The following is a 26,793-nucleotide window of genomic DNA, read 5'->3' on the forward strand; positions in this document are numbered from 1 at the left end:
GCCCAGTGAGAGCCATTAAAGCTCAATCATTTGCATCTGATCACTTTCATTAAAGCCAGCCTGAAAACTGAGGAAATTGTCAGGTACTGTTTGCAAGGCTTGGACAATTTGCATAAGTGCTATTCAACACAACCAACCTCTTTCTCAGTCCCCAGACTGACACCTGGCAATGAGATCTACCTTCCTATGGGCTCAGCTGCTCATTTGATGCATATACACCATCTATTCCTTTATATAGCACATGTCAGGTACTGGCTCAATTAAAAACTGCTCACCTTAAGCACAAACATATTTTTCATGTACACATGTGTCTAAGCAAAGTTAACATCTACTTGTGAAACAGACAAACAGAAAACACCAACTGGAGTATTACACACTTACATTGTCTTCAGTTTACTCCCGGAAGGTCCTACACCGTGTTGTTTTACCCAGAGGAAATCAGACAGATGAACTTTAAACCCAGGAAGTTTTTTAGCTACTGAATCCAAAGAGCTGAACCCTCCAAGAGAACCAAAGAGCTACAGAGCTCAGAGCCTCACTTAACAAAGTCCAGGTGGCACAGCTCACGGCATCTCATCAGCCATCACCTGTGATGGGGTTTGGATGAGGACAACAGCCCCCACCTGGTAGCAGAGACAATCCAACTGCCTCAGTCACAGAGGCAGCCCAAAATCCCCAGCTACATTTATTGCTTGCTTTCAGATTTAAGCTGTAAAATAAGAAGGGTGTTTTGTGGGCAACAGTTTAAATATAAACTTTGTTTGGTCAGAAGCACACATCCTATGCACTACAGATGGTAATATGACACCATGTAGCAAGAGACTGTGTTACAACACGGCCAAACAAGAAGCAGAATAAATGCAGACAGGCCCTAACCATGAGGTCCTTCACTTTGCAAAATCATTATTTCTTCTTATAGCTTTTGAAGACCGTAATTAACAATACTGGGGATGCTAGTTGTGCATACTACTGGAGACATGAACAGATCATAGAAGTTCATGAACACTGCTGAAAACAGGAGAGCAAAACAGAAAAAGCAGCAGCGTACACCTGCTGCCACACTGCCCTTAAATCCCATTTCCCCTGTCTTACACTGCAGCCCAGCACATCCTTTCACTTACAGAGATGCAAATGATATACAGCTAGTTCCCAGTCCTGGGTTTCCAGTGTTACAGAGACCAAATCCTGCAGCACTTGTGATTCTCCTCATCTTTTCATCTTTGACAGCTCCTCCACTCCCCTCCAGTTTTAGCAGGCCAGTGAATCACCCAAAGACCCTATAAGCACTCTGGCTTTTTCCTAGGTAAGAGTGTATTTTGTACAGCTGCTGCCTGGGTGCTGCTTGGCAGGGCAGAGGCTCCCCAACCACCCTCACCTCACCAGAGCATCCCTGAAGCTGAGGCGGCACTACAGAACCTTCTGGCAGGTCTCCTCCTGCCTTCCCTCCCTGGTGGGTGGTGCCTGCCCCTCACAGCCTCCACTGGCGGGAAACCCAACCTGGCCTGGCTGGGGCAGCTCTGGAGAGGGGACACGAGAGGGGAGATGAAGGGGGACACGTCTGGAGCTGGCCAGGCTGTGGTGAGAGCTGGGCCAGGGTGTGCTCAGGGCCAGGGCCGCAGCCCTGCTGTGAGCCTGGGCCTGCCATGCTCTCCCCAGCCATGTGGGAAGCACCTGCTGTTCCCGGGGATGCACCAGCCAGGTCAGAGCCCAGGAGGGGAACTGCTGCGTGCAGTTAAAAACCCAGAGGAAAGGAACGGAGAGCGAGGTGTGACAAGCCAGCAGCCACACGGATTGTCCAACCAGCCAGCAACAAACCCCAGATCCACACAAGCCAGGGACGTACCTGAGCAGCTCTCTGAAATGTTTGTGACTGAGTGTTTCAGGCAGGGAGGGTGCAGAAATCCTTCCTACTGCTAAATCTGGAAGCAACGCGAGAAGCTCAGGTTAGAGATGAGAACAATCACACGTAGTCACAGTTTTTGGTACAGTGGCTTCCAACCAGACCAGATCTCAGGGGGTGCGATCGCTCTGAAATTTGGATTAAGCTTTGGAACACGTTACTGCGGAAAGCCAGGCCTACAGGGTTGAGCTGTCTTTGCTCCTCGGACCCTGGCGTTAATTCCACGGCCAGGAATGCGCTGCCTTCCTTCAGCTGCCATCTTCAGCTCCTTCAGTGCAGGAGGCCGTGCCACGGTACTTACCGGCTCTGGCACTGGCCAGAAGTTTGTTTTCATGGACATAAACAGGACACTCAACAGCTGGTATCTTTACTGAATGAATTTATTGGTTTTTGAACTAAAGTTGCTCACAGTTATTTAACAAGGGATACATCAGATTTTTTTGTCCATTTCAAACCATTAAATAATGTCAGTTTGTGTCTGTATATGTGTGTGTGCGCGCGTGTGTGTCTTCGAAGTACAAAATAGGAAGGATAACAAGAGGTATTGCTTTCATTTATTCTTATATCTTGTGTAAGTAATCCCCTTCCTGCTTGTACCACATGGGTTTTGCTGATATAGGTATTTTTAAATTATTATTATTATCTTGTATTGAAATCCCAGCCTTTTGTAGAGGTACAATGTAACAGAAGCATCAAAATCTATACACAAGGGAAGAGAAAAGAGGGAAAAGAAGGACGGGGGTGATGGGAGGGGAGCTCGGAGGAGAAGTAGAGAGAGGGCAGAGGCAGGAAAGACAACGAAAGCAAAAGAGACTAATTTACAGCAATGTCATGCAATTAAAACTGCCCCCCTCTCCTGCACCCTTGCCTCCCCCCCTCCCCAGCCATCACCCCCTGGTGTCTGACATGCACACAGCAATACGAGAGAGAAAAGTTTAAGAATAGGGAAAAAATAAATAAATAAATAAATAAAGCAAAAAAATTAAAATAAATCCCTCCCATTTGGGGGAATGGGGAAACAGGGCAGAAGTCAAAGGTCTTTGCCCCAGTTGTGTCTTTAAAAATTCTTTTTAATCTTCAAACCTATGTACAAGTAAAACTGGTCCAAGAAGGGGAAAAAATTATTAAAAAAACCAACAACGACAACAACAACAAAAAAGAACTCATCCAACATTATCATTAAAAAAAAAAATAAACTTGCGATACAACATACACCCATAGGAACCCAACGAGCAGCAATCGAAGGTCATAAAAGAGCTGAACACTAATGCTAAGCCTACATTCTTAAAATCTCAGTCAAGAAATACTTCTCACTGTGTTTTGTCTTCCACGCGTAAAACCACGTTTTTTTGTTTGTTTAACCTTTGAGCTTGGGCCAGAATAAGTTACACTTGGTCACATAACTCTTGAGGAGGAGGAAAAAAGGCGGCAATTCTTCTTTCTCAAAGTCACAAAATCAACACTTACAGGGTTTCTGTGTCTTTTTTCCCCCTCCTCCCCAAAATAAATAAGAATCAATGTTGCCTCTACACAGTTATTAAACAGAAGATATATCTAACAGCTTATTTTTTTAAATATATATATATGTATATATAAATAACCAAGACCTAATAACTGAAACACAAAAAAAAAGGTCCCCATCCACCCAATCCCACCCTCCTCCCCTTCGAAAACAAAAAAACAAAACCAAAACCAAAACCAAAACGTTATAAAAATATCTTGCAGTAAATTTTAAAGTTTACAGTAGCTTCGTGATTAAGTCTTCCATTGCCCTGACTCCACCTTGTCTTGCTCTGATGAACTAAGTGCCAGTGATTTTGCACACACACACACACACACACACACAGAGGAAATAAAACCCAATATAAGTCTCTTTTCTTCCTCCTCTTCATCTTCTTTTTTTTTTTCTTTTTTTTTTCTTTTTTCCTTTTTTTTTAAGAAAAAAATCACCCAAGCCAACAAATGAAACTGGTAACTTAAAGAAATAATAATACTGATATCAATGCAGCACTAGTAACACAACAATTGCCTCTAAATGCAGGGTGTGGTGGAGGATCCAGCTGGTTGAAGAAGGTCCCAGCGCGGTGGCACAGTGGCAGGGAGTTGACAGGTGGGGAGGAAGGTGTTGAAGGAGGAGCAGCAGTAGCAGCAGCAGCAACTGTGCCTGGTGACGGGAGAGACAGTCCTTGGCAGAGTCTTGTCCCTCTTCTTTGCTACCAGAAGTTGCCTTTTCCCTAAGTTTTAATGTTTTGTTTGTATGTGTTTATTCATTGAACCCCCTCTCCCTCCTATGTTTACTCCTTTCCCCTTCCAGCAGGTTAAAAAGCAAAATGATACAGTATAAAAACCAATTAGTTTGTGTGTGTGTATATATATATATGTATGTATGTATATTTATACATAAATATACACACATATATACATGTATATATAAAAAAAGGGGGCAAAAGAAAAGGAAAAGGTGGTGGGGAGAAAAAAAGAAAAAGGTAAGAAAATCCCTTGATGAAGCTCCCCAATATTGTCTTGGTTCAACGCTTAGTTTTGAGTTGCTCCTGGCTGGTTTCTGATGAGAACGTGCTCTGGATTCATGGAACACTGCGCTCCCGCTACACCCGTCTCCTTCCCCACACCCTCCCTCTCCGGGCTGCGTTCACCTGCGCGGACAGAAGTTGCCAAGGGTAAATAATTCACTCCAACAATTTGCAACCTCCTTTGAGCCCAGACTCTGCAATCCCATAACTGAGCAGATCTCTCTTGTGGAGCACCAAAAAAGAAAAAGAGAGGGGAGAAAAAAAACCAGGCGTGCATTGGGGAGGTGTTTGGGGAGAAGTGGGGGAGAAGCCCACTTCCTGAAGGGAGAGGGGAGGCTGGGAACCTCAAACAGGACTGGTCCTTGGACAGTCTACATCGGTTGCCTTCCGTCAACAAGTGTCCGCAGAGCACAGAAGGTGAAGCCGTGGCTGACATGTTAACTTTTCGGGATAATTCCTGGTAGCAGAGCGGAAACAAGTGGTGTCGTCAGAAACACAGAGAGAGCATGAACAGAACAAGAAACAAAACAAAAGAAAACCAAAAAAAAAAAACCCAAAAAATCAGGAAGGAGAAAAAAAGCAAAACATTCAAAAAAAGGGAGGAAAAAAAAAACAACTGGAAAAAACCACAACCCAAGATCTGGTGAACTGGGTTTGTCATCTGTGCTACCTTTTCTTTTCTTTCTTTTCTTTTCATTCTTTCATTCGTTTGTTTTTGTGTTTGTTTCTGAGATATATATTATATATCATATATAAATATATATATGTATATATATACAGTCATTCCTTCATACAAAATTTGTCTATAGACAGTTTTGTACTGTTGTGGCAAGGTATATACATCCTTCTAGTTTAGAGGCTAGCTTGCTAAGGAATATTCTTTCATTCTTTCTTGCTTTTTTTCTTTTTGTTTTGTTTTGTTTTTTGTTTGTTTTTTTTTTCTCTAAGTTATTTAATTTTTTTATGTGTTTATTTAAGGTTGGTCTTGTAGGCCGACTGATGAGACCATCTTTGCCTTGTCTTTGCCAGCAGGGTACTTATTGTCTCCTCTAGACCCATAGTCATTAGAACCGGAATCGCTCCGCTTGCTGTTTGCGCTATGCTTGGTTGGCGTGCCGGGGGGATGGCTCACCTGCCCGTTCTTCTCGTCTGAAAAAAGTTGTTTAATTACGTCAAAGAAGTTACTCAATGGGCTGCCTGGGTACACAAAACAGAGGAGACAAAAAAAGAAAGAAAGAAAGAAAGAAAGAAAGAAAGAAAGAAAGAAAGAAAGAAGGAAAAAAAAAAAAACGAGAGGGAAAGAGAGAGAAAAAGAGGAGAGAAAGAGAGAGAACAAACAAACAAATGAACAATGGGGTTTTTAACGAGAAGAACATGATGAGGAGATCCAGAGCCACGTGCGTGGGGGTGTGTGGGGGATGAAGACAATGAGCAGGAAGAGGAAGAGTGTTTAGGATGGGACACCTACAGAAATAAAGAACCTGGGAGCATAAAGCACCTAGGGGAAAGGTCCTAGTTTTTTCCTGAGTGGGGAAGCATTGCTGTCTCACCTAGCAGGAGGAAAACAGTACCATGTGACTGAAATAGGTCAGCCCATTACTAGGATTCACTCGGCCACTCCACACGGAAATGTCAGTGACTGTAATGTTGGACACAGGCAAATTCCATCCTATTGCTGCTGTTACAAACACAGGGTATTTCCATGTGGCTGCCCATCAGTGCTTTGCTTTGCAGCCTTGCTTAGCTCTCTGTCTACACCAGGCATTAGGCTTTCCTTGCTTGCATTTTATTTTGTTCTGGGTATCTCCTTGCCAACCTGTCATGACTAAGCCTGAAGCACCTGAGTGGTCCCAGGGAAGCAGCACTGGGAAAATGAAGTATGGCTGAGATGAGTGTTGCCATCTGCATGTGTGGTCTGTGGTTTGCACTCGCAGGCTTCAGAGCACCTCCAGACCCTCCCTACAACAGGTACCTGGAAATGAAGATGCTGAATGTGGAAGTAGGCTGTTATGCATCTGCCTGTTTCTGGGACCTGACAAGGTCAAGACCTATTACCTCACTGTCCTGAATTTATGATCTCTCTGCAACACAGTCTCCACGGCACTGATACACATTCCAGTGCAGTTAGGAGCCAGAGAGGGAGGTAGAGTTGTGGGCTACTGGAACAGGCATCTCCTTAAGCCAGCCTGTATACTGGGCTGCAGTGTTAACAAGGACTGGGCACTGGGCACATGAATACAGCCTTTTGCGCCATTTGGACCTCCAGGCAGCACGGTTATATGCTCTTAATCTAGTTCTGTGTTGAGGGTGTGTGGTGTTTACCTGAGGAAAGGCTCTGGGGTGCTACTGAGGGAAAGGGACCAGGTACTTCTGGAAAGGTAGCCTTTTTTTGGAATTTCTAGTCCCTTTTCATTTTTTTGGATTGGGGGATTAATCTTTATCAAACATAGGAGGGGTCACGCTAAACTCTTTGAATATGGATATTGAAGGTGTTTTTTATCTGATGTATATACCATGGAGGTGATGCCTGTTCATGATCATTAAAACCCCATGATGGTTTTCTCAGTATGGGGACTGCTAGCTTTACTGTTCTATCAAATTCATATCATTTCTACCTCCAGCTCCCAGAAGGAAATGGGCTCCTTGTATTTGCCTTCCAATGTGGTAGAATGCTGTGAACAGTGGAACCTTTCATCCCCAAGATGGGAACATTCAGTCAGGAGCAAAGGGCTTCCTCGTAGCAGAGACTGGTGGACACTGGTGGCTTGGGAATATTGTATTTCCCTTCACTTTCGTTCCGAACATCAGTAACCCAGTAACTACAGCAGGCAAGTACTTTCTGTGCACAGCAATTCAGCTGAAGAGCTTGTTGAGTACTTTCTATTTCTCTAATTGAAAATGCTAGACAGCCGTCAACTTCTTATACAGAGAAAGAGGAAATACATAGTATTTGTGCTCTGCAAAACTGAATGTGTTACTCTTTTTTTTCCTGCCCTGTGCTAACAAGGTAGTTGCTGCTTTCCTCTGCTTGTTAACAGGCATTGAGAAAAATCACATGGCTGGCAAATACAGTGAAGGATCCTAATCTTATTAATCTAATTCATTCCTTGACTTCCTGTACCTGCTGCTTTGTGGTTAATATTCTGCTTGCCCTGGTTCTGTCACTCAGTTACACTAAAGCCACAAGCAACACGCTGTGAGTTTCTGGAAGGGCATCATTCACCCAACTGACTGAAGCCTTAGTGATGGGCACAACCAACCAGGCAGAGCACACATCTCAATTTCTGACTAAGAAGAGAAAGGCTTTCATAAAGTCAGTCACTTTGGGGTCAGACCTCCCTGAGCTCCACCTGCTCCCTTCCACATGCATGCAAATGCTTGGGAAAGGAGATATCTGCTCCACATCTATGACTTCTACGTCAGAGATTTCCCTAAGCCTCCCTGAAACTGTTTTAGGTTTGTGGGCACACACTCTGCACAGACTCCTTTTTATCAACTCAGACTCATTTCTACTTCTTTTAGGTGGATACCATTTTTCAATGAAAAGAGAAAAAAGAAAGCAAACACTCAGCCTTGAATGCAGGAATGTGGGCAGATCTGGTTCTCAGGTGGCTTTGGACCCCTCATCTTCATAAGCAAATGGAGTCAGCAGAGAGAATGAAAAAGAGCACTGAAAAAAATGCTGGAGAGGAAAAGACTGCTAGGTTGGGAGAAAAGAGTAGGGGAATATCTCCAGTTATTCCGCTGAGCAGTTTATTTAACAAGCTTAGAGGGAAAGATAAGGGCAGAATAAGCAGGGCTCTGCAGGAGCTGGGAAAGTTTTTCGTTTTCATGTAGACAGGAACAGTGACAAAAGTACAACTTGCAAGAATGGAGCAATAAAACACTTTAGAAATTATACATCTTGTATTTGCTGAGCCCTGATACAGGATTTTTAGTCATCCTACTAAAATATGCAGCCCATGTTTCATCCACCCTTTCTCCTCCTCATGCCCTACTGGCTTTCAAGTGCCTGGAGATTTATTGCAGCAAAAGTATTTAACAATCTGCTTTTCTTTGCCTGTATCACTACTGGATTCCTTACAATCAGCATTTTCAGTCAAAATTTTAATGGGAGGTAAGAAAATCCTTAGGGATCTTTAGAGAGCTACTGAAAACTAAAATAGGCCATTTCACTAACCCTTTCCTTCCTTTGCCTTTTGTACTTGTAATTAAATTGTAAGTAATAATGGTCTCCTGTCCTGGCAGTCAAGAAAAAACTGATCCTGGGCTGGTGTTCACACTGCTCTTTGGATAGACAAGGAGTCCTCACACCTTTACGCTGGAGATACACAAGAATGGGTCAGCTATGCTGGAAGCATGAAAATGGTGCAGGGTGTTGCTCCTGTTAGTTGTCAGTTCCCTTTGAGGTTATAAATCCAGTAAAACAAGAGTTGAAAATGCAGGCGATGGTGGTTTAGAATAGGTTTTTCAGCAATCTTCCATGCCTAGCATTCAGTTCAAGATGTGTCATAGGCTCTTACACCTGTAAGTCCATCAGGGGGCCTCAAAAAGGCTGCCTTTCTTATTTCAGAAAGTGAGATGACATCCCATTTCCTCTGGACAGGGATGAAGGTTTGGCTTAATGATTCTTCAGAACATCCCTGGTGTTTCGTGCACAGACTAAGGTCTTCTTTCCCCTTGAGAGCAAATGTTCATCAGCACAGAGCAAAGAAAGCAAGGGTGAGAAACCGAGAGAAGGATCAGAGGCAGGAGGGGAGGCTCAGAGCATTAGGTTTATGTCTGTTAGGAGGAGATGGATATGTGCAGTTTTGAGTTAGACCAAGGAGCTGTTTGCTGCAAGATGGGGAAGGGGAATGGCTTTGAAAACAAGCACTGAAGCTTATGAAAGGGTCACGTATTGAAAGGATGCTGAGAGAAATAGATTTATGGAGAAGGAACTGGTTTGGGGCACCTGTGTACAGCACTGTCACAGCCAAATACCATGAAAGAAATCAAAACCATGAATGGATTTGGATACAACAAGTGCTAAGAGGAAGAAACAGGGCTAGAGGTAGACACAAAAATATAGAAGGAAGCTGGGCAGGCAGTCTGTATCAACCCTTACAGTCCTCAGTATTTCATCTGCTGTTCTTAGGAAGCCTGTCGTGACACTGACCTAGCCCCAGTGGTGTCAGCACTTTTCGAAGCCAAGTGGAAGTGGAGCACCCAGATATGAGAGGAAGGAGAAAATGACGGGAATCACTCCAGGCACCTCAAGTGACACCAGGAAAGGATGCACCTTGCAAAGACCCTGCTCTGACCTTGTAAAGACCCTCACAGTCCTCCACAGAACATAACAGGAGGTGGTGAACAAGCAGGTTCAGGACAAGCATGGAGGCTTTGGTTACTGATTCAAGTCTGCTTTTTGTAACGTTTTTAAGACAGTCAGATAAGGCCCTCCTTTCATTGAAGCAAATAGCAACATTCCCATTGACTTCACAGAAGCAAACCCAGAGGCACTTCCTTCATCTGTGAAACCATCTCTCTGAAGTCTGTGTATTGTTAATGCACTAATCCTTGTGGTGCTGAACACAAAAGTTGCACAAAACAAATATGCCATCTGTGGGATTATCCTCTACCTTTTCTTTCTGTATGGCCTGAGATATTTTGGGTTTCTGCATATTTATCTTGGGCTTTGGGAGAAAGTGAATTGGAAAACATAGGTCTCCATTGGGAAGAGACACCTTTTCTCAACCTGACTTCTCTTATTTCTTCCCTTATTGCTTTCACATCCTTCCTAATTGTCTTCTGCCTGCTTCTGCTACTGAGGTTTTCTTCCTATACTTATTCCTTACTCTTTAGCCCTTGTCTTTTTCATCCCTAGGTTGCTCTGTGTTTTGATAGCAGCTGTGGTTTCAGTGAACCATGTAACAAAAATCCAACTTCTTTCACATAAAGCATTAAAACACTCTCTTAATGGGTGATAATCCATTTCCTTTCATATCCGTTTTGCTACTTTTATAGAGTTCTAGCCCTCTTTGTTAAGATGAGGCATTTTTTTGTCTGTTTGCTCGGTTTCTGTTGGCAGAGTCCCTTCTGCCTTCAGAAACAAATGACTTAAAATATAGAACTCACTGCAAGAGTATATGCAGTGAAAGGGATGACAGAAAGATGAAGTGGCCCATTCCTCTTCGTTTAGTTGTAGTATCATGTAGGAGTCTCCCTCCAGACTGAAGAGACCCCAGCCTAGGCACTGTACAAATCCAAATGAGACAGATGCCTCACCCAGCTCACTAACTACTGACAGACAGTCCAGGGAACAACTCCAGTTTCTTGGCAGGAAACCTGAACTGCAGCTGGGAAAGGTGACTTACTTTCCAGAGTCCTTAGACTCTGCCAGTAAAAATGCCAACTGAGAACAGTGTCTGCAGAAACAAACTGCAGAACTACTGCAGAACTGGAACTACTCAAGTTTACACACAGCATTGGCACAGGTATCCATGCCACCAGCAGGTAGGAACTTCCAGTTGCTACCCATCTGGGCAGACCTGAACAACCAACCTGACCCATCCTTGTTCTTACTCCCATAAAACATCCCATCTCCTCTGCAGGAGGGTGGACCAATATTTGTGTCTAGCCAGAAGCATCCAGATGGCCATTCTACCTCAATCTTACACATTTTTTCTCTCACTCTCATAAACACACAGAGAAGCTGAGATCCCGTTCAGCCTCTCCTCACAGACAGTATTACTGAGACAGGTAGCTCTGGGGTAATGAGTTAAGGAATGGTGAACACGGGCAGCAAAGCCCCGAAGGGATGAGGCCCATTTCCTTGCTGCTGCCTCCTGCAGAGCCAAGGCATGAGTAAGGAATCAGAAACCAAACGTGTCTGTTACTGATGAGAAGCTCTGGCCAATCCAGCACCACCACGTAATGTTCAAAAAAGGAGACATGATGATGGAGAGCAGGGAATCATACATTCATTTGGACAGCTGGTGGCACTGAAAGAGCAGGCAAGGATAGTGGTGGGATGAAAAGATGCCAGATTCCGTTGTGGAGTCATGCTCTTCTGGCAAATTGAATAGTAAAGGTCTAAGCCCACGAATTTTTTGTATCTGCCTGTCCTTTTATACAGATCTGCCTGCACAGTATGTGCTGAAAAGGGAACCTGATGACCCACACCTGTAAAGCCACAGCAAATGATAGAATTGTTGCTACCCATTCTCTTAGAGATTTCTGCAGCTTTATTCCAATTTTTTTTGCCTATAAAAATGTCAGAAATGTATTAGCACTTAATAATTCAATTTTGATCTTTCCTGCCAGATGGATGTTCACATATTATATTATGGGTTTCAAGTTCTTTGACCTGTTCCTAAGGAGAGAGATGACCTGTGCATGCTGCTGAAATGTTGGTTCCCCATCTCCACTGAATAAATCACTTCAAAATATGATCTAATATTCTGGGAAGGCCATCTCAAACTTAGCTTAGTACAGCAAACAAGTATTTCCATGTAGCCTCCTGGAACACCGGCTATCATAAATAAAGCACTGTGATCTTAATTAAGAGTGAGATATCTGTGTTTTCTATATTAGATATTTTTATTACAGAGAAAGAGGAAAAGATCTTGTATTGGATAGTAGAAATCTAACCATAGCTGTCAAAATAGGATCTGACATGAATCAATAGGATCTGACATGAAACAGTTCAATATATCTGGACTAATTTTTAGTACCAAGTTGCCTTTTTTTGTGGCTACCTTCTTCTACAGGGCAAAATCATGAGGCATGAAGTGGAAAAGGAATGTCTCCCCAGTGTAACACTAGACTGAAGACTACATACAACTACAGTATGTGGGAGTCAGCCATTCCTTTGGACAGCAAAAGATACTGGCAGAATGGGCAGGGATAACTGGTAAACCTGGCTTGAACTCTTTAGAACCACTGAATTATCTTACTTATTGCAATCCACCCATTTTGAATGAGTATGTGATCTCTCAGGTGGGTCTTCTTCCTTTTGTCTCTCAGCTGGGTCACAATTTGAACTGGAGAGTCAGCCATGGTCAGAAAAACCAGGAGCCAGCACATTTTTCAGGAATGTTAATAAAAACCCATTGTTCTGACCACCTCATGGTGTGACAGTGCTGAGAAGAGCCTTTCAGCTGGGAGGGCAGCCTATGTTTTTTTCCTGCAGGTTTTGACACCAATATTTCTGCCAACAGTTGCAACTTTTTGGATGCAAATCACCAACCTCCTCTTCCATCAAACAGCTACTTTGTGAGAAGCAGGATTACTCTAATTAATGCCAACATGGGTCAGGATCACTTCCAAGAACACCAAGTCCAGGTATTTGCTGCTGTTACTAAAAACAAAAACAGACTCTTAAATAAGCACTCACAAAACTACAGGCTGCAATTGCAACCCAAATGTGATGTAACCAGTTTGAAACTACAGAAATGTTTCCTAACTTCTCAAGTAGCTTGGGATGCTACTGACATGGGCTTGTGTCTGTATGAATCAAACTGTGATTGCATGGAGCTACAAAGAGAAGCCTTTACTGCAGCGTGGTTCTCTGTCTGCAGAGGATGACTGGCCATGGCCAACAAGATCAGATGGCTCTGAATAGGAAAAATGTAAAGTCCTAAACACTGGAAGCAAAAGCTCTGAGAGAGATACATTGGAGAGATAGGAAAGGCAAGTGGATTTGCTGTGCTTTGGTTTGATCAGATCATTTTGGTGATGGCCACTGTACGCACAAAGAACCAAAAAGCTTTGTTTAACTCTGGTGCCAGGAATCCAGGTTTTCAATTGTAAGCAGCAATACAAGATAAATACTTAAAAGTAAACACAAGGCCTTCTTTGCAGCTTGCACAGGGTCTAGGATTTTGCAGGAATGTATGGTTGTGCAGTACCTAACATGACAGCATGATTTGACTGGAGCTGCAGTAGTTATCCATACTAACCTTCTCTTAGCATCACCCTCTTTCCATGATAGTGCCACTGATGTAACTGAAGACTTTATTGAGAATCATCAGAGATGGAGAATAACAAGCAAAAATTGCATTACTTAGAAGTAAAATTCATCCTCCAATAGTGGCAGTGTGGAGACTGGGAAGTTTATGGTCTTTCTGGGTTAATCTCAGAAGGTAAAGTGGAGGATAAGGCAGGCTTTTCAGAGCTTCCTGTCAGCAGCAAGCACCTTGGCACAACATACTTACCAAGGACTCCAAAAGACTGGGAATGGCTGGGAAGGGGAGCTATCAAAAGCTATGTACCAGCCCTACTATGGAACCAATCATCCAAAGAAATTCTCAGCTCACCACATGAAAGACTTGAAGGCACTAAAGTTTGTGAAGAGAGACTCTTTCCTGACCAAAGACTACTGAAGTGCCACTGTGGGCTTCTGCGTGGTGCGTATCAACAGCTACAGATCCAATGTATTCAATATACAATGAATGATATTTGCTTTCTAATTCCCAGCTTTGTGGTTGAAGCTGGAGGGCTTTTCAGTTTATGTATTATCTTGATTTTTATTTTTAATGTAAAGGCTCTGCAGAACCTATTGGAACCTTAATTATACAACCTATTTTTCAGTGAGATAGACATAAATACCAGATTAGATGGTAATAAACTGTTCTCTCAATCCTGCTTCAAAAGAAACAGAATCCAGCTTGTTCTTTTACAGCTGTGCTGATTTTATAAGGCTTAATGGCAGCACATAAAGTGGTAAAGCTTATTCGTCACTAAACTGATTTGGCTCGGAATACACACAGGAATAGATCAGCTAAAGTATCACTCCTGTAGACGTTTTTCAGGTTACAGCTGCATTTTGTATGCAAATATTTTAATTTTTACAAGGTAAACATAATCTTATGAACAGACTTCACAGAAACCAATCTAGTCTTTCTGACAACAGCAATGCCCCGCTGAGATGGGTGGAAACATAAAATATTTCACCCCAACATGCATTTCAATTTATTATGAGCCAAATTCTTTTCTTCTATTGTGAAATACTACGAGTTGGCAGCGGTTTTCTAGTTTGCACAGGTAGGGTTGATGCAGCAGCAGTTGTGTCATTTGGATATTGGCAGCTCCTGTGACATACCTCAGCTGTTCAACATTAACTTGTTTCTCAGTGCCAGTGGCTGTATGAAAAATCACTTCTCAGACTGATGACCACTGATAGCAGAAGATGAGATAACATTTAAAGGACTAAGCAAATTTGCTTTGCTGTTAATTACAACATTCAGTGGTTTATAGTGGGTGAAAACGTTCCTCATTCCCACCAGAGCTTTCACATGGCTGAGTCAGGCATAAGGAACCTGATTAGCTCTTCCTGCTCCAGTGTTAACTCCTTTTGCAAGAATGACCTCCTGTGCCCACTGTCAGAATACGGAGCAACTACGAGGTCAAACCCCACGGAGAATACAGTTTTTCATACACTACTTGTTATTACTAGATGAACATTTTGCCACCGTCACATGGGTTTCTGATCTTCAGAACCACAGAAGGATGATTTGCCAGAAATAGGCTAAACAGGCTCACACTGTTCCCTGTCACTCCCCTGTCTAAACCATGGGTGAGCTCCAGCACATGGAACAGCTCTTCACTCATACAGGAGGGTGGAATTCAGCATGGTGCAGCACTGTATACTGTTTGTGAGGTCACCAACTGCAGTGTGATTTAAAGGAAGCAGCTCCATTAAACCCCTACAGGCCATCCTGTCTCTTCTCTCTCTCTGTTTCTCTGAGTGTCTTCTGTCTGTGCTGTAGCTGCCACAAAACAGTCTCCCTGCTGGCCTTCACCTTGTCCTCTTTGTCCCTTGTTGGATTGCTGCTGACACAGTGACAGCTGGAGGGCCTGCATGAACTGTGAGTGAGCAGTGATGCTCTCTATCTAGAGAATGCAGGGTACTGGCTGGTTATCTCTATAGCTCAATTAACTTGCAAGCAATCAGCAGAATCAGCATGGCATGATGTGAATGCCAGATCCAGACAAGAAACAAAGTCTTGAGGAAGAAGAGGGATTTGCTGTCTGATGCCTTCAAGAAGCTGAAGGTCTGAAATGAGTCTTCATGAGGAGATCAGAAAAGTCACCTAAGAATTCAAATGAGCCCCTTTCAGAGCAAAGGAAGAACTCCTGCCAGCAAAGCTGCAACTTAAGGGAAAGAGATTGTCTGAAGCACAGGAAACAGGCCAAATTCTGCCTCAGTCACACATGCATAAACCTAATATTATCTCCACCATGACAACTTCCCTTTATGGTTACAGACTCCAGAACAACTCCAGAACAACTTTCTTCAGTTAACAAAGGGATGGCGCAGGAGCTGCAGGTCCAGCTGGAGAGCAGCACCAGCTCAGTGAACGCTTCCCCAACTCTTCCCTTTCACAGAGGTATCTGAACTCAACCTAGATACCAGGATGTAAATCTAAAGAGAACAGAGTTCTCTCACACAGAATCCTTCTGTACAAGACATGAATAATAAGAGAAAAACATCTCTCACAGTATTTGGGTATTTCCACTATTGTATTTGGAGCAGTGAGTAGGGGCACAAGTAATGAAAGAAAGAATACAGTCCGTGTGTGCACAGAGGGGAGGGAAGGCTAGGGACAAATTAACCAAAATTCATGTGACCCCAAGCAAGCTGAGCTGCAAGTTTTCCAGAATTTTTTTTTCTTCCTAGCAAAATTCCAAATCTTCAGTAGGTTCACTACTCCTCCAGCTAGAGACACAACATCCTTCCCCAAGTCCAGACTGGAACTATGACAGTTTACATTAGCTAAGTGTCTGACATAATTTGCAGTATGTCTTATGAAGAATTTAAAAGGGTCATACCCCAAGGACATCTGGGGAAGAAGGGGGTGGATGCAAAATGGAATTAAATAACACAGCATTCCTGTCTCAACAAATAGCAGGAAACCAAGGGAGACAGCAGCTAGCAGGGCAGCATTCAGCTTCACTGCAGAAAAGGGACTGAAGAATCATGAATCAACAGCAGCAAGTAAAGAAAAGAGGAAAAAAAAATCAGGAAAGAAAAAGAAAATCACTGGCCTGGGTTACAGTGAGAGAGGGTATCTCAAGTGTAACACCACACGTTTGTGCTATGAAGGGGAAAGCTGTGGTGGAGCCTGTGCATCTGTACATGGATGGGGAGGAACAGAAAAAGGGATATGTGCTTGTGTCCTCCAGGTGAGTGAAAGACATAGGGGGTTGTTACAGGGTGGGGAGTCTTGAAAAGAGCGTGGGAGAGCAGGGATAGGGAAGGGAAGAGGTGCAACAGGACAGGACGGCGCATTATTATGTTGCTCAGCAGGGGCTGGGGAAGGTGAAAAGGCAGAAGGGAAGGAAGTTCTTACCACATTTGGAAAGTCTGCCAGTCATCAACTCCATACAGTTAGTGGTGTCTGGATCATAGAACGGAAAGAGGAGGGAGGGAGGGAAAAACATAAAAAAAGGTTTCCACACCTCTGTGCATAAAGTAGTAACTTAGCACATTATTACCTGAAGCAGGAAACATACACACATCTTGGTGTTTCCACAACCCAGGCCAAATTCTGCCACCCACTCTATGCCAGTGCCAACCTGGCCCTGTGACTGAGAGTGGAGCTGCTTCAGTACTGCTGCCTCCACTCACCCCTTTATTGTAGCTACAGGTATTTATGAGATGTGGGAAATACTCTGCCACCACATTAGCAAACTAAAAGCCTTGAACACAGTGTTTCACCTGGCTAGCTTTGCAAATTAGCCTGCAACAGCCAGGAAATGTTCAGCCAGCTCATATACCTACATCAAAAACCTGGAGAGAGGGAAGAAATCTAGCACTGTGCTATTGGACATGGAGTGAGGCTACTTGTATGGCTCAAACCCATCTTTTAAACCCCAAAGGATAATGTCAAAGTTTCAACCTAACGCTCTCTCATTCAAGTGTAATCTCTGACTGGTCTTGCTTTCAAGGTCAGTATTCACAGGCAATAGAAGTACTTCTGGAAAGGGTGGCAGAATCTGGCCCTAAGACAGTACTGTTCACTTTGTGTATAGCTCCATTGCCACAGCCTCTGGGTGCTTCTTACTCAGGTGCAACAAGCAGAAGGAGCTCCACATGTCAGCTTTAAAACAAAAGGACCAGCCCAGCTGGACACTTTCATGTGGAACCTGCTGGCAAGCCAGATCTGCTGCTGTCAACCAGGATTCCCTTGCATTTGGGATCTAAATCACTGTGTCCCTGGGCAATGTGGAGTAGTCACTCCTGAGCAGGTGGCTACCAGTTAAAGCACTCAGATCAATCTCAGATCTCCTCTTGCCTGGGCTCTTGATGAACACTTGGGTATTCAAGAAATAGGCTTCTTGGAAACATGCACACATATGCTGAAAATCCCTAATTTCCTCCTCCTTATCTGCTATAAAGCCTGCAAGACAGAGGGAAAGATAATTTCCCAGCATTCCTCCCCTTAAATATTGGGAAAAGTAATTTCATAAGAGGGGGAAGGGGTGCTGGATACGGTTGGGTGAGCTGAGCCCATGCTAGAAGAGCATGGATATGTATCTCTTCTGATGCAGCCAGGCTTGTGCTGCATAGATCATCTGGGAAAGCATGGAGTAGAGAGGGCAGCTGCTTGGTCCAGTGACACTGGCCAAAGCATCTAAGCAGTGGTTACATGCTCTCCATCTCCAAGGCTAAAGGTGGGCTGGCAGAAGTCAGTGGGAGATGATACCCATGGAAGTTCTCCCAGAAAGACACAAGACTGAAAGATAAAGGGGAAAAAGGACAGAGGTGAAGGAGAAGAGAGCATTCCAGACCTGGAACAACATAAAAGAGGTGTCAGAGAAGCCAGGAGTTTACCTGCCTTTGAAATTCATTGGCTGGTCTGGCAGAGTGAGGGCAGACTAAGCCCCCAAAACACATTTCTCCTGAAGATGCCTAGCAGGTTTGAGAAGTGCCTACAGCTGCTGCTCGAGTCAATGACTTCACACTCATGGGTCTGTATCATTTTTTTTCTTTATTAACTTGGAGAACTTTGTTGTCTCATGCCTTTTAGTGGTTCCTGTCCAGCCCCCTCAGAGTCACCTACCCCTTGCTGTAATGCAGTGTGATGAAGGTCTATAGTGGTAGACCCCAAAGCATTCGCACAACCATTAGCAGAACCTAGGTTTGAAAGAACACATAAGAGCAAAGAAAATCTCAAATATGACCAGAAGACTTTTTCGGACTCCCACCTCCAACACCTGGATTTTTCCCCTCAAGTGTATTCAGACTGAGTGGCCACACAGTAAGAAGTCTGGAAACAAAAGGTAGTATTTGGATAATGTCAGAGCAAGTAAACTGGCTGGTTACCAAGATCCTCTTGAAATTGGTATTTCTGTTTCATTCTTCATTTTAACAAATTAAAAAGTAATCATGTCTCCTTAAGTTAATACTGCCTTTTTTCCTAAGTCAATTGCAGTCAGCACAGCTGTCCTTAGTATTTAAAGCCAATGGTGCCACAGGTCTACATACATTAGTTGTGTGATTAGAATACAAGCTGATAGATCTACACACAAAAAAAGGATTGTAACAGAGACTTTTTGACAGCATAATATCTTGGGCTCTGGACCCCATTCTGCTCCCAAAAAAGTAAATTTGCATGTTATAGAATTAGTTTTGATGAATAGGGAAAATTTTTTGAAATATGAGACCTCAGAAAAAAATCAAAGGGACCCTAATAAAACCTCTCATTTATCTTTCTTAAAATTTTTATGTATAACTATACTTTGAATTCTCTATATTATCAGGGCTAGTCCCAGGAACTGCACAGGAGTTTATTTTTATTTGTAGTGTCCTTCCAATACCTCATCAGATTTTTTCCCCAATTCCTAAGGCAGAGACAGTATGAGCATACCAGCTCATACTGCATCACTTGAAAGACTAACAGTGCTACTGTGTCTTCAGCTTCTCTTTTATAATAATTACTTTAATACTTCTTTCATTTCCATCATATTGTAACATCTGCTTTAGTAAATACTCTATGTGATAAAGTATTCTATCATTTTAAAGTAGAATTTTCATTCTAATTAGAAAGTCTTATATTCTTGCCTGTCAGCTTCTGCTCATGGATAGTAATCCATAATCCAGTGACTGTGGGATCCAGGTGTCACGAGAAGTGAATAAAGCCAGGGTCCAAAGGCTTTTAACTGTCTGAGAAGCACTGATGGGTCATGTAACTGCATTTTTAATGTGTCCTGTTTAATTTTTTAATTGAAACATGGTGGCAGTGTCAGGTCTCAATCCTTCTGATGATAAGGCAATTCCTTATTTTATAGGAATTGCTGGAAGTCACTCACACTTTGGATTTGACCAAGACTCCTTCATAAATGACACCCAGTTCATTAGCAGACAGCAAATGCTTTGGTTAAAATAAGACCTCCCTTCAAAAGGCCAAAGAAGCTCTGAATGCATCAAAAATTATTAGTGGTCTGTGGAATTTTCCTTCCCAATTTTCTATTCTTTAATTTCTATCCTACATAAATTTCACAAGGAAGCTGCCTGGTTTGTGATGCTTCTGATATCTCTGAGTTTGAGGCCTGTTCCAGCCTGGGAAATCTCACGCAAACAGCTGCTCCTCTGAGATCTCCAAATCCAGGGCTGGATCGCAGAAAGCACTGAGCAGCTTCTGCCAGATGCTCATAGTCCCCAGTAAACACTTCCATTAAGGGAGATGATGTCAAGGGAGCCACCAGCTCCTCTGGTCCAAGGCAGTTATCATGCAGATTGAAATTCCCCAGTGTTTTTGTGCTTATTTGAAATTCTCTGTTTTCCTATCAAAACTCTGGAGAGCTTGGACTTTTTTCTACATGCTTTATTTCTGGACTACCAGTAACTATTTCAGTTAATTTTAATGAAGGCTGTTGAGTAATAATACTAAAGCTGTTTAGCAAAAACACAGTGCTCTGCCAATCCAACCAGGCATTACAGGCACTTCTTGTAGGTGGAACTCTGATAGCAAGATGAAGTCATTACCCCAGACACTGTAAGAGTGTAAGACATAAAGGCTCACACAAGATTGCAGGAAACACGAGAAACTTGGGACCTGAATGAACCCCAGAAAAACTGACCTGCAATCCAATTCCAAACTGGCATTTGCAGCATCCTTGTTTTGAGTCTGCAGCTGGAAGTTTACCTTGCAAAGCACTTCATTTGCTCCTTACTCCCTTTTCCATCTTGATAAAATCCTTCACACGTTTGGAAACTGTAGGTTTCTTACTATTTTTTTTTGGTAGCAATTTGCCAGCCTGCAGCTCTTGTGAGCCATAAAATACCTGGAATTCACAGATCAGTGCTCTAGCAAGAATTTGCACTGCCCTGTTTTGAAGCTGTATATGGTCTCTAAACACTTGTTTATGCTGATGAAAGGCACTTCCAGCAGTAACACTGAGATGCTCTGAACTTTGAGATGTCAATGGTTAAAATCCAATTGAAGACAATAAATATAATAAGGAAATAGAAAAGCTTTTACCAAGAAGTTATAAAGGTTATTTCAGTATTGCTGATTGCCCAGAACATGGGAAAATGGGAAAAAATCCGAATATGTAGCACCCCATACTAAAAACCAGAGCTCAGAGAAGCAAGAAAATATTAGGGAAATAAAAATTCCTACCCTGTGAACGATCACAGATGGCTTTTGCATGTCCCTATTCACCAGCTGCTACTATTACTCTTTCGTGCAAAGGCATCAGAGAAAAACAGATGATGATTTAATGGAAAGAGTGCTGGGCTGAAACAAAGGGACAAATCTGAGATACCGTCCTCCATGGAGACAGATCCTTTTATCCCAGCAAAGGGTGGTCTGCCCAGGGACTTCCTAAGCAGAGATTCTGAGTATAAGGGCCCTGGATGGAGCCATTCATGGACTAGAGACAAGGCTGACTGCTCTCACAGACAGTGAGACACCCTCTTGATCCCAAAGGGGTCCTTTCATGGTCTCACTGGGCATAATGGCTTCTGTGATACCAGTAACAAAAACACATGGACAACTATTCTGGTTCAGAGCTTTCAAAACCATCTGAGAGTCAGACTTGATGATCCTTGTGGGTCCTTTTTAGCTCAGAATATTCTGTGATCTGTGATCTGGTTCTGTCTCTATCAGCAGCCCCATAGACATGCAGGAGTGAAAGAGCAGGCCAAGCATACAGAACATTTCCTCCTACCAGTGCCTCACTCACCACTGTCAGGTCAGAGATTTCCTGAGCCTGCTGTGGTTTCTCTGTTTAGCAAACCCATAAAGATTTTTGTGCAGGGAGTTATCCAGCTTCCCTGCGAGTAAGAAATACTCAAGGGAAGATGAGCATCTGTAAGCTCCTCACATTCAGAACCTGCTTCAGCGAGGGGTTCCACCAGTTCTAGATTACATGAAGACACGCTTTCCAATGGCTTTTTTGGTACTTGGCTTCCACTATCTTAGGCTGGCCTCTAGTTTCTTTCATTAGGAATAAAAAATGAACAATCAATCCCTATCTACTTGTTCTATGCAAGTCATGAGTCCTAGACCTCGTATTGTCTCAGCAGTTATGGCACAGAGGTCCTGAAACATCAGGATACAAAGCGGATATGTTGCACTGAATTTGTCCATCTAGACAGTGGATTTTAGAAGCATTACATTAACTTTTGGAATGGATTTCATTTATTTACACTTCTTTTCAGGTAGGGGAGGGAATCTATTTTCCTGCTTCAGAGTATGCCAGAAGAAATACGCACAGCCAGTCTTAGAAAGGAAAAATTGAAGTGAATGAGAGGATATATGGAGGAAGGGATATTATAGGGTGCTCAAGTGTGACACAGAAACACATCTGCCTAAATCGGGTACGTAACAGGCTCACACACACACAGAGATGCATGGGCAACATGACATCTACAAACACTGTTGTGAGCTGAAGGAATGAAAAAGAAGAAAATGCATTCTGAAACCCAGGCAGGCCGGCTCAGGGGGCTGGGATGCTGCACAGCAGATCAGAGGGGCAGCAGAGAGAATGACCCTCACTGCCATAGGTTCATTAGTCCTTGCTGTTCTGCTTTATACTGAGTTCGTTAAATCTCCCCCTTCTGCAGGTCTCCCTTTACATGCATGCACCTTGCAGAGATTGTTTTCATCACCCCACCTGTAACAGCATCAGAACTGTAAGGCAGGAGAGACAATCACACATAGGATGTGTCTGTGCACAAGGAGCTAGGAAAAGCTCCAGTGCTGAACCAGTGCTGCTGGTCAGAGACAGCACCATGCTCAGAGCCATGGAGGAGGAGAGTCTAAGTGAAGGTGAGCTCAATCTGTTCCAGTAGTGGACTGCCTACACAGCATCCTCAAACCATGAACCTGAACAGGGCCCAACCACCATAATCCCTACATGGTGTTCAGAGCTGGGAATATGGGAGGAGAAGAGAAACAGAGAAGACTTTGCCTTGTTTCTAGTGAGAAATGCTGATTAATTCCATGGCAATTTCTAGGAAGATTTTGCACACGTTTCCGACCAGACACCCAGCTAAGCAAGGTTCTGGATGTGAACTGGGGCTGTCCTTCATCCCTTTTCTGCCCCTTACTCTCAGTGGCTGGGGATGTGAACTATTGGGCCACCCTACTTTGATGCAAAGGTTGTCTCTTTTTTGGTAACGATCTCTTTATTTCCCTTCCCTTCCTTTTCTCTTTTTCTTGTATGCTGCTCCAACCTAAAATTTTCAGGTGGACTTCTCTCATTTTCAAGAGACGTGCATATTCCTAATCAGGTCAGGTGGTGTGATACAGAACAGTTTGGCACTCTGTCTCATGAGCTGTCTTGCCTTGCTAAGTCCCCAGCCAAGGGAATTCTCATTTTTAAATTTTAAGAGACCAATAATTTTGTTTTTACTCCATGTGGAGTTACCTGTTCCACTCTGGCCTTAGAGGTCAGGCTGGGGTCTCCCTGCTAAAACAATATGCTCTCATGTAGCTTTAGGCAGTAGAAATAATATAACTTTTCCATTCCAGAACCAGAGCAAAACTGTAAGTCAGACACATTTGTCACAGCAGAGTATTCCGAAAACATTTTCCTGAGTCTTAGTCAGATGAATGGTTTTTATTACTGCTGTAACAGTGGCTTTCTTAGGGAGATATCCTGCTTCACATGCCAGTGTGCAAGAGGGTTCAAGTATTTCTATAGAGCCTCTGTAGCTAACACATATTAGGGTGAAGAAGTTAAGAGAGATCATCAAGTTATTCACTTTTTAAACCATTTTTTCCTCACTTCATTCCCTACAAAACAAGGAATGCTTGAATATTGTTCATATTCAGGAGTAATATGAAATACGTTTAAAGGATGCTTTTCTATCTAATTCCTCTCACTCCCACTTAGCCCCAGCATTTCCCAAGAGGAAGGGCTGGCAGAAATTTCTGGCTGCTTCCTTGAGTTTGACTTAATGTGAAAAGTCCAGACAGCAAAACCTGAATCAGCCATAGTTATAGTGTCCTTGTTTTCCCTGCTCCTGAACAGGATAACCCATGTGCTGGTCACCATTGCATTCCAGCATGCAGCAGGTCAGGCAGTGCTGGAGGCCAAAAGCAAAGTGGACACTAAACAGAGCATATTCCTCTGTCAGGTACTAGGCACATACACTTCTAGATGGAGCTATTTTATCTTTGGATGCTAAAGCCACACTGTTAGACCAGAAGGATGTAACCCACGTGTGCAATGAGCCAAGGACATCTGGGACTTAACTGTAGGATTCAATGCCAACTTAACTCCCCCACTTTTGTCTTGGCTTGTTCACACAAGGGTCAAGAACAGAATTTGGCTCTAAAGTATAATATTTATTTACTTCCTTTTCATCTCCCACTCCTCCTGTCTCACTGTCTTCTGCTGCAGCCTCTGCTCTCCACCTTGCTCCTATTTATTTATTCCCAGGGTCTGCACATTCTTTCCTCTTTCCCCTATTTTTCCTGCCTTGACACATTCCCAATAGCTTATCTGCCTTAAACTTTCAACTTTTACCTTCTTCTTTGTTCTGTCCTTTTAGAGGATAGAAGCGTTACCACTGAGATTTTGTGTGTGTGTGTACAACCACTACAGTGTTCAGAGTGAACACCTGCTACATAACGATGGGATGAGGCTGGTTTCTGTATTATCAATTCAGGCTGCCTGCACATCCAGATTGATGTCATTGCACAGGGTCACACACGTAAGGCTTTCTCTACCACCACGAGGAATTGAAATTTACTTTTCAAATAGATAAAATATAGCTTCTGCAGAACCTTAGTATATAATTTGTGCTACCCATGGTATTGAGAATTTGATCACACTGCTGGAAACTATTAACCACTTTCTGACCATATGTTAACGGCTAAGTTAAAAGTAGCTCTCAAGTTTGTTCTGGGACCCTCTGAATCTGGAGGTTTCTAAAGCATGCCTGAAGGGTTTGAAAATCAAGTATCCTCTAGAGCACGTCCCTTCTCTGGGAGATTTTAGAGCTGGAGAAAATCTGGAAGATCTATTGATGGTGCAGCTTTTGATGGAGAAGTGGGCAAATGGCTCTTTGGGCGGGTGGTGGGCAGAAGCTGTTCAACTGGGGAATGCGCTGGGAGCACTGGAGTGGGAATGAGAAAGGGAGGAGTAGGGTGGGTGCAGGGAGTTACTGCTCTGTCTGAATGGAGCTCGGTTTTTGCTGTGATCAGAGGGATGGCCTCCCTCAGCCTCCAGCTACGAGAGGCGTTTCACATTCCTGTCCCTGCTGAAGGTGCTGGACAGTAGAAGCCACTTACCTGATAACTGCTGCACTGAAGGCTGGTCATGTGTGCTTAACAACTGTGCCTGAATGGTTTCTACTACCCTCTTAAAGCGACGGCTTGGACCTGTGAGGAGACAAGAGGCACAAGTGGCTGTGAGAGCAACGGGAGCCAAGCGCACACACAAAGCTGCAGGGGAAGGATCACAAGCATCTTCCCCTCAGTCCTGTCTCCAGGCATGTCCTGAATGTGTGTCTGTCCTTCAGCCAAAGGGACTATGGTGTGCTGGACTCAACAGGAGGAGGGAGGGCTTCAGGGCTCCTTTTGTAAAGACAGAAAAGGTGGGGGGGGTCTGTTTCTTTGTTGCGACCCCTCTGTGGGGTGCATGTGGCCACCCACAGGAAAAGAGTGAGTGCATGTTTCTGTCAGAAGGAAGAAACTATGGTCTCACAGTGCCCAGCTGTGACTCTGGGACTTCTGAATGAAACAGGGAGCCAGTACCATGAGTTACCCCAAAACTGGTGCACAGAACAGCCATTTTAGCACTAATCATGGCAGTGCCAACTTCACCTCTTTGGGAATCTCCTTCCCTCCCTGCATTTCCATCACTACCAACACCATTTTTTTTCCTGATGTCCTCCTTGCCCCTGACTGAATTTGCCCTTGAAAAGTTCAGTCAGTTATATTTTTTCCTCTGGCACAGCAATTTGCAGGCCTCTAAGCCAGCTTGCACCCATTTTAGAGCTTTGCCATGGTTACCTGATAAGAGTGTGAAAGTGACAGAATAGATCCCGTTCTCCTTTTGCGCCTCTCCCCCTTCTGTGTATGTTATGTCCACCTGGAACTTCACTGGCTTCTGGAAGACAGCAGGACCTCCTGTGGACTTGTATTCTGCACGGAAACTTGTCTGTGAGATGACACTGTGACTGAGACTTGGGATCTGCAAGAGGTTGGTAGAAGCAGACAGTAGAAGCAGTGCATAAAGGGAGAAAAAATTCTGCAAAATTCTGTTTATAACAACACACATTTCCAGAATTAATAACATTTGCTAGATTTGCTTCTGGTCTTGAATTTGTAATGTACAGTGTTCTTGTGGACTCAGTAAGAGTGTAGGTTGCTGGGCACTGATGCAGGCCACATCTTAATTGTGTCTCCCTTGATGGGGGAGGCTTTTTAGAGTCTTTGCCAGGAGTCAGAGAGGAACGGGACTTCTGTATTTTCTCAGTCTTCAGGTTGTTTATTATACCTTATCAGTAATTCACATGCTGACAGCATAGCATGAAGCAGAGCAAAAATACAAAAGGCAAAATGCAGTAAAGCTCAAGGCTTTTTAAAGGTAAACTAACCAATGGTCACTAAAAGTGTACATTATTTTTACTTTTCTACCAGTTATCTAGTCACGCAGTCAGGAACTGCGGAATTCTTTATCCAATCATCCCAAACTACTTCTACTGCAGAATATGGAATAGTAGAAGAAGAAGGTCTGGAGAACAACAACAATCCTCCATTTTGATGGTTTTTGCTTTTATCTATTTACTATATTAATAAACCCAAAATCTCTAAATTTTTCACCCTGTGACAACCTTAAATAGTATTCTATCACCTAGTTCACACCAGTATAGATTCTAATTCTTTCCAAAGGGTAGGCAATTTTCTCCATGGA

At 43.3% G+C, this 26,793-nt stretch overlaps 1 protein-coding gene across 15 annotated transcripts in view; it reads right to left on the reverse strand.

Moving 5' to 3' along the window:
* Positions 1–2,262: 2,262 nt before the first annotated feature.
* Positions 2,263–26,793, reverse strand: part of BRSK2 (BR serine/threonine kinase 2) — a 310,976-nt gene continuing 286,445 nt past the window's right edge. For 6 of the 15 annotated variants that reach the window (XM_042038342.1, XM_042038339.1, XM_042038338.1 and 3 more), the window contains 5 exons: positions 25,890–26,070; positions 25,167–25,256; positions 16,767–16,814; positions 5,564–5,628; positions 2,263–4,888 (listed from right to left, as the gene is read on the reverse strand). In XM_042038342.1, coding sequence (XP_041894276.1) covers positions 4,436–4,888; positions 5,564–5,628; positions 16,767–16,814; positions 25,167–25,256; positions 25,890–26,070 — 837 coding nt within the window. In that variant the 3' untranslated portion in view covers positions 2,263–4,435. Of the gene's footprint in view, positions 5,629–6,823; positions 9,111–16,766; positions 16,815–25,166; positions 25,257–25,889; positions 26,071–26,793 lie in introns of those variants that run through there. The other 9 variants (XM_042038346.1, XM_042038351.1, XM_042038340.1 and 6 more) reach the window with 8 other exon arrangements.

The sequence above is a fragment of the Corvus kubaryi genome, unplaced genomic scaffold (genome assembly GCF_017639235.1).
Source record: "Corvus kubaryi isolate FWS band 111438036 unplaced genomic scaffold, C.kubaryi_AGA036_p1.0 37392, whole genome shotgun sequence".
Taxonomy (NCBI): Eukaryota; Metazoa; Chordata; class Aves; order Passeriformes; family Corvidae; genus Corvus; species Corvus kubaryi.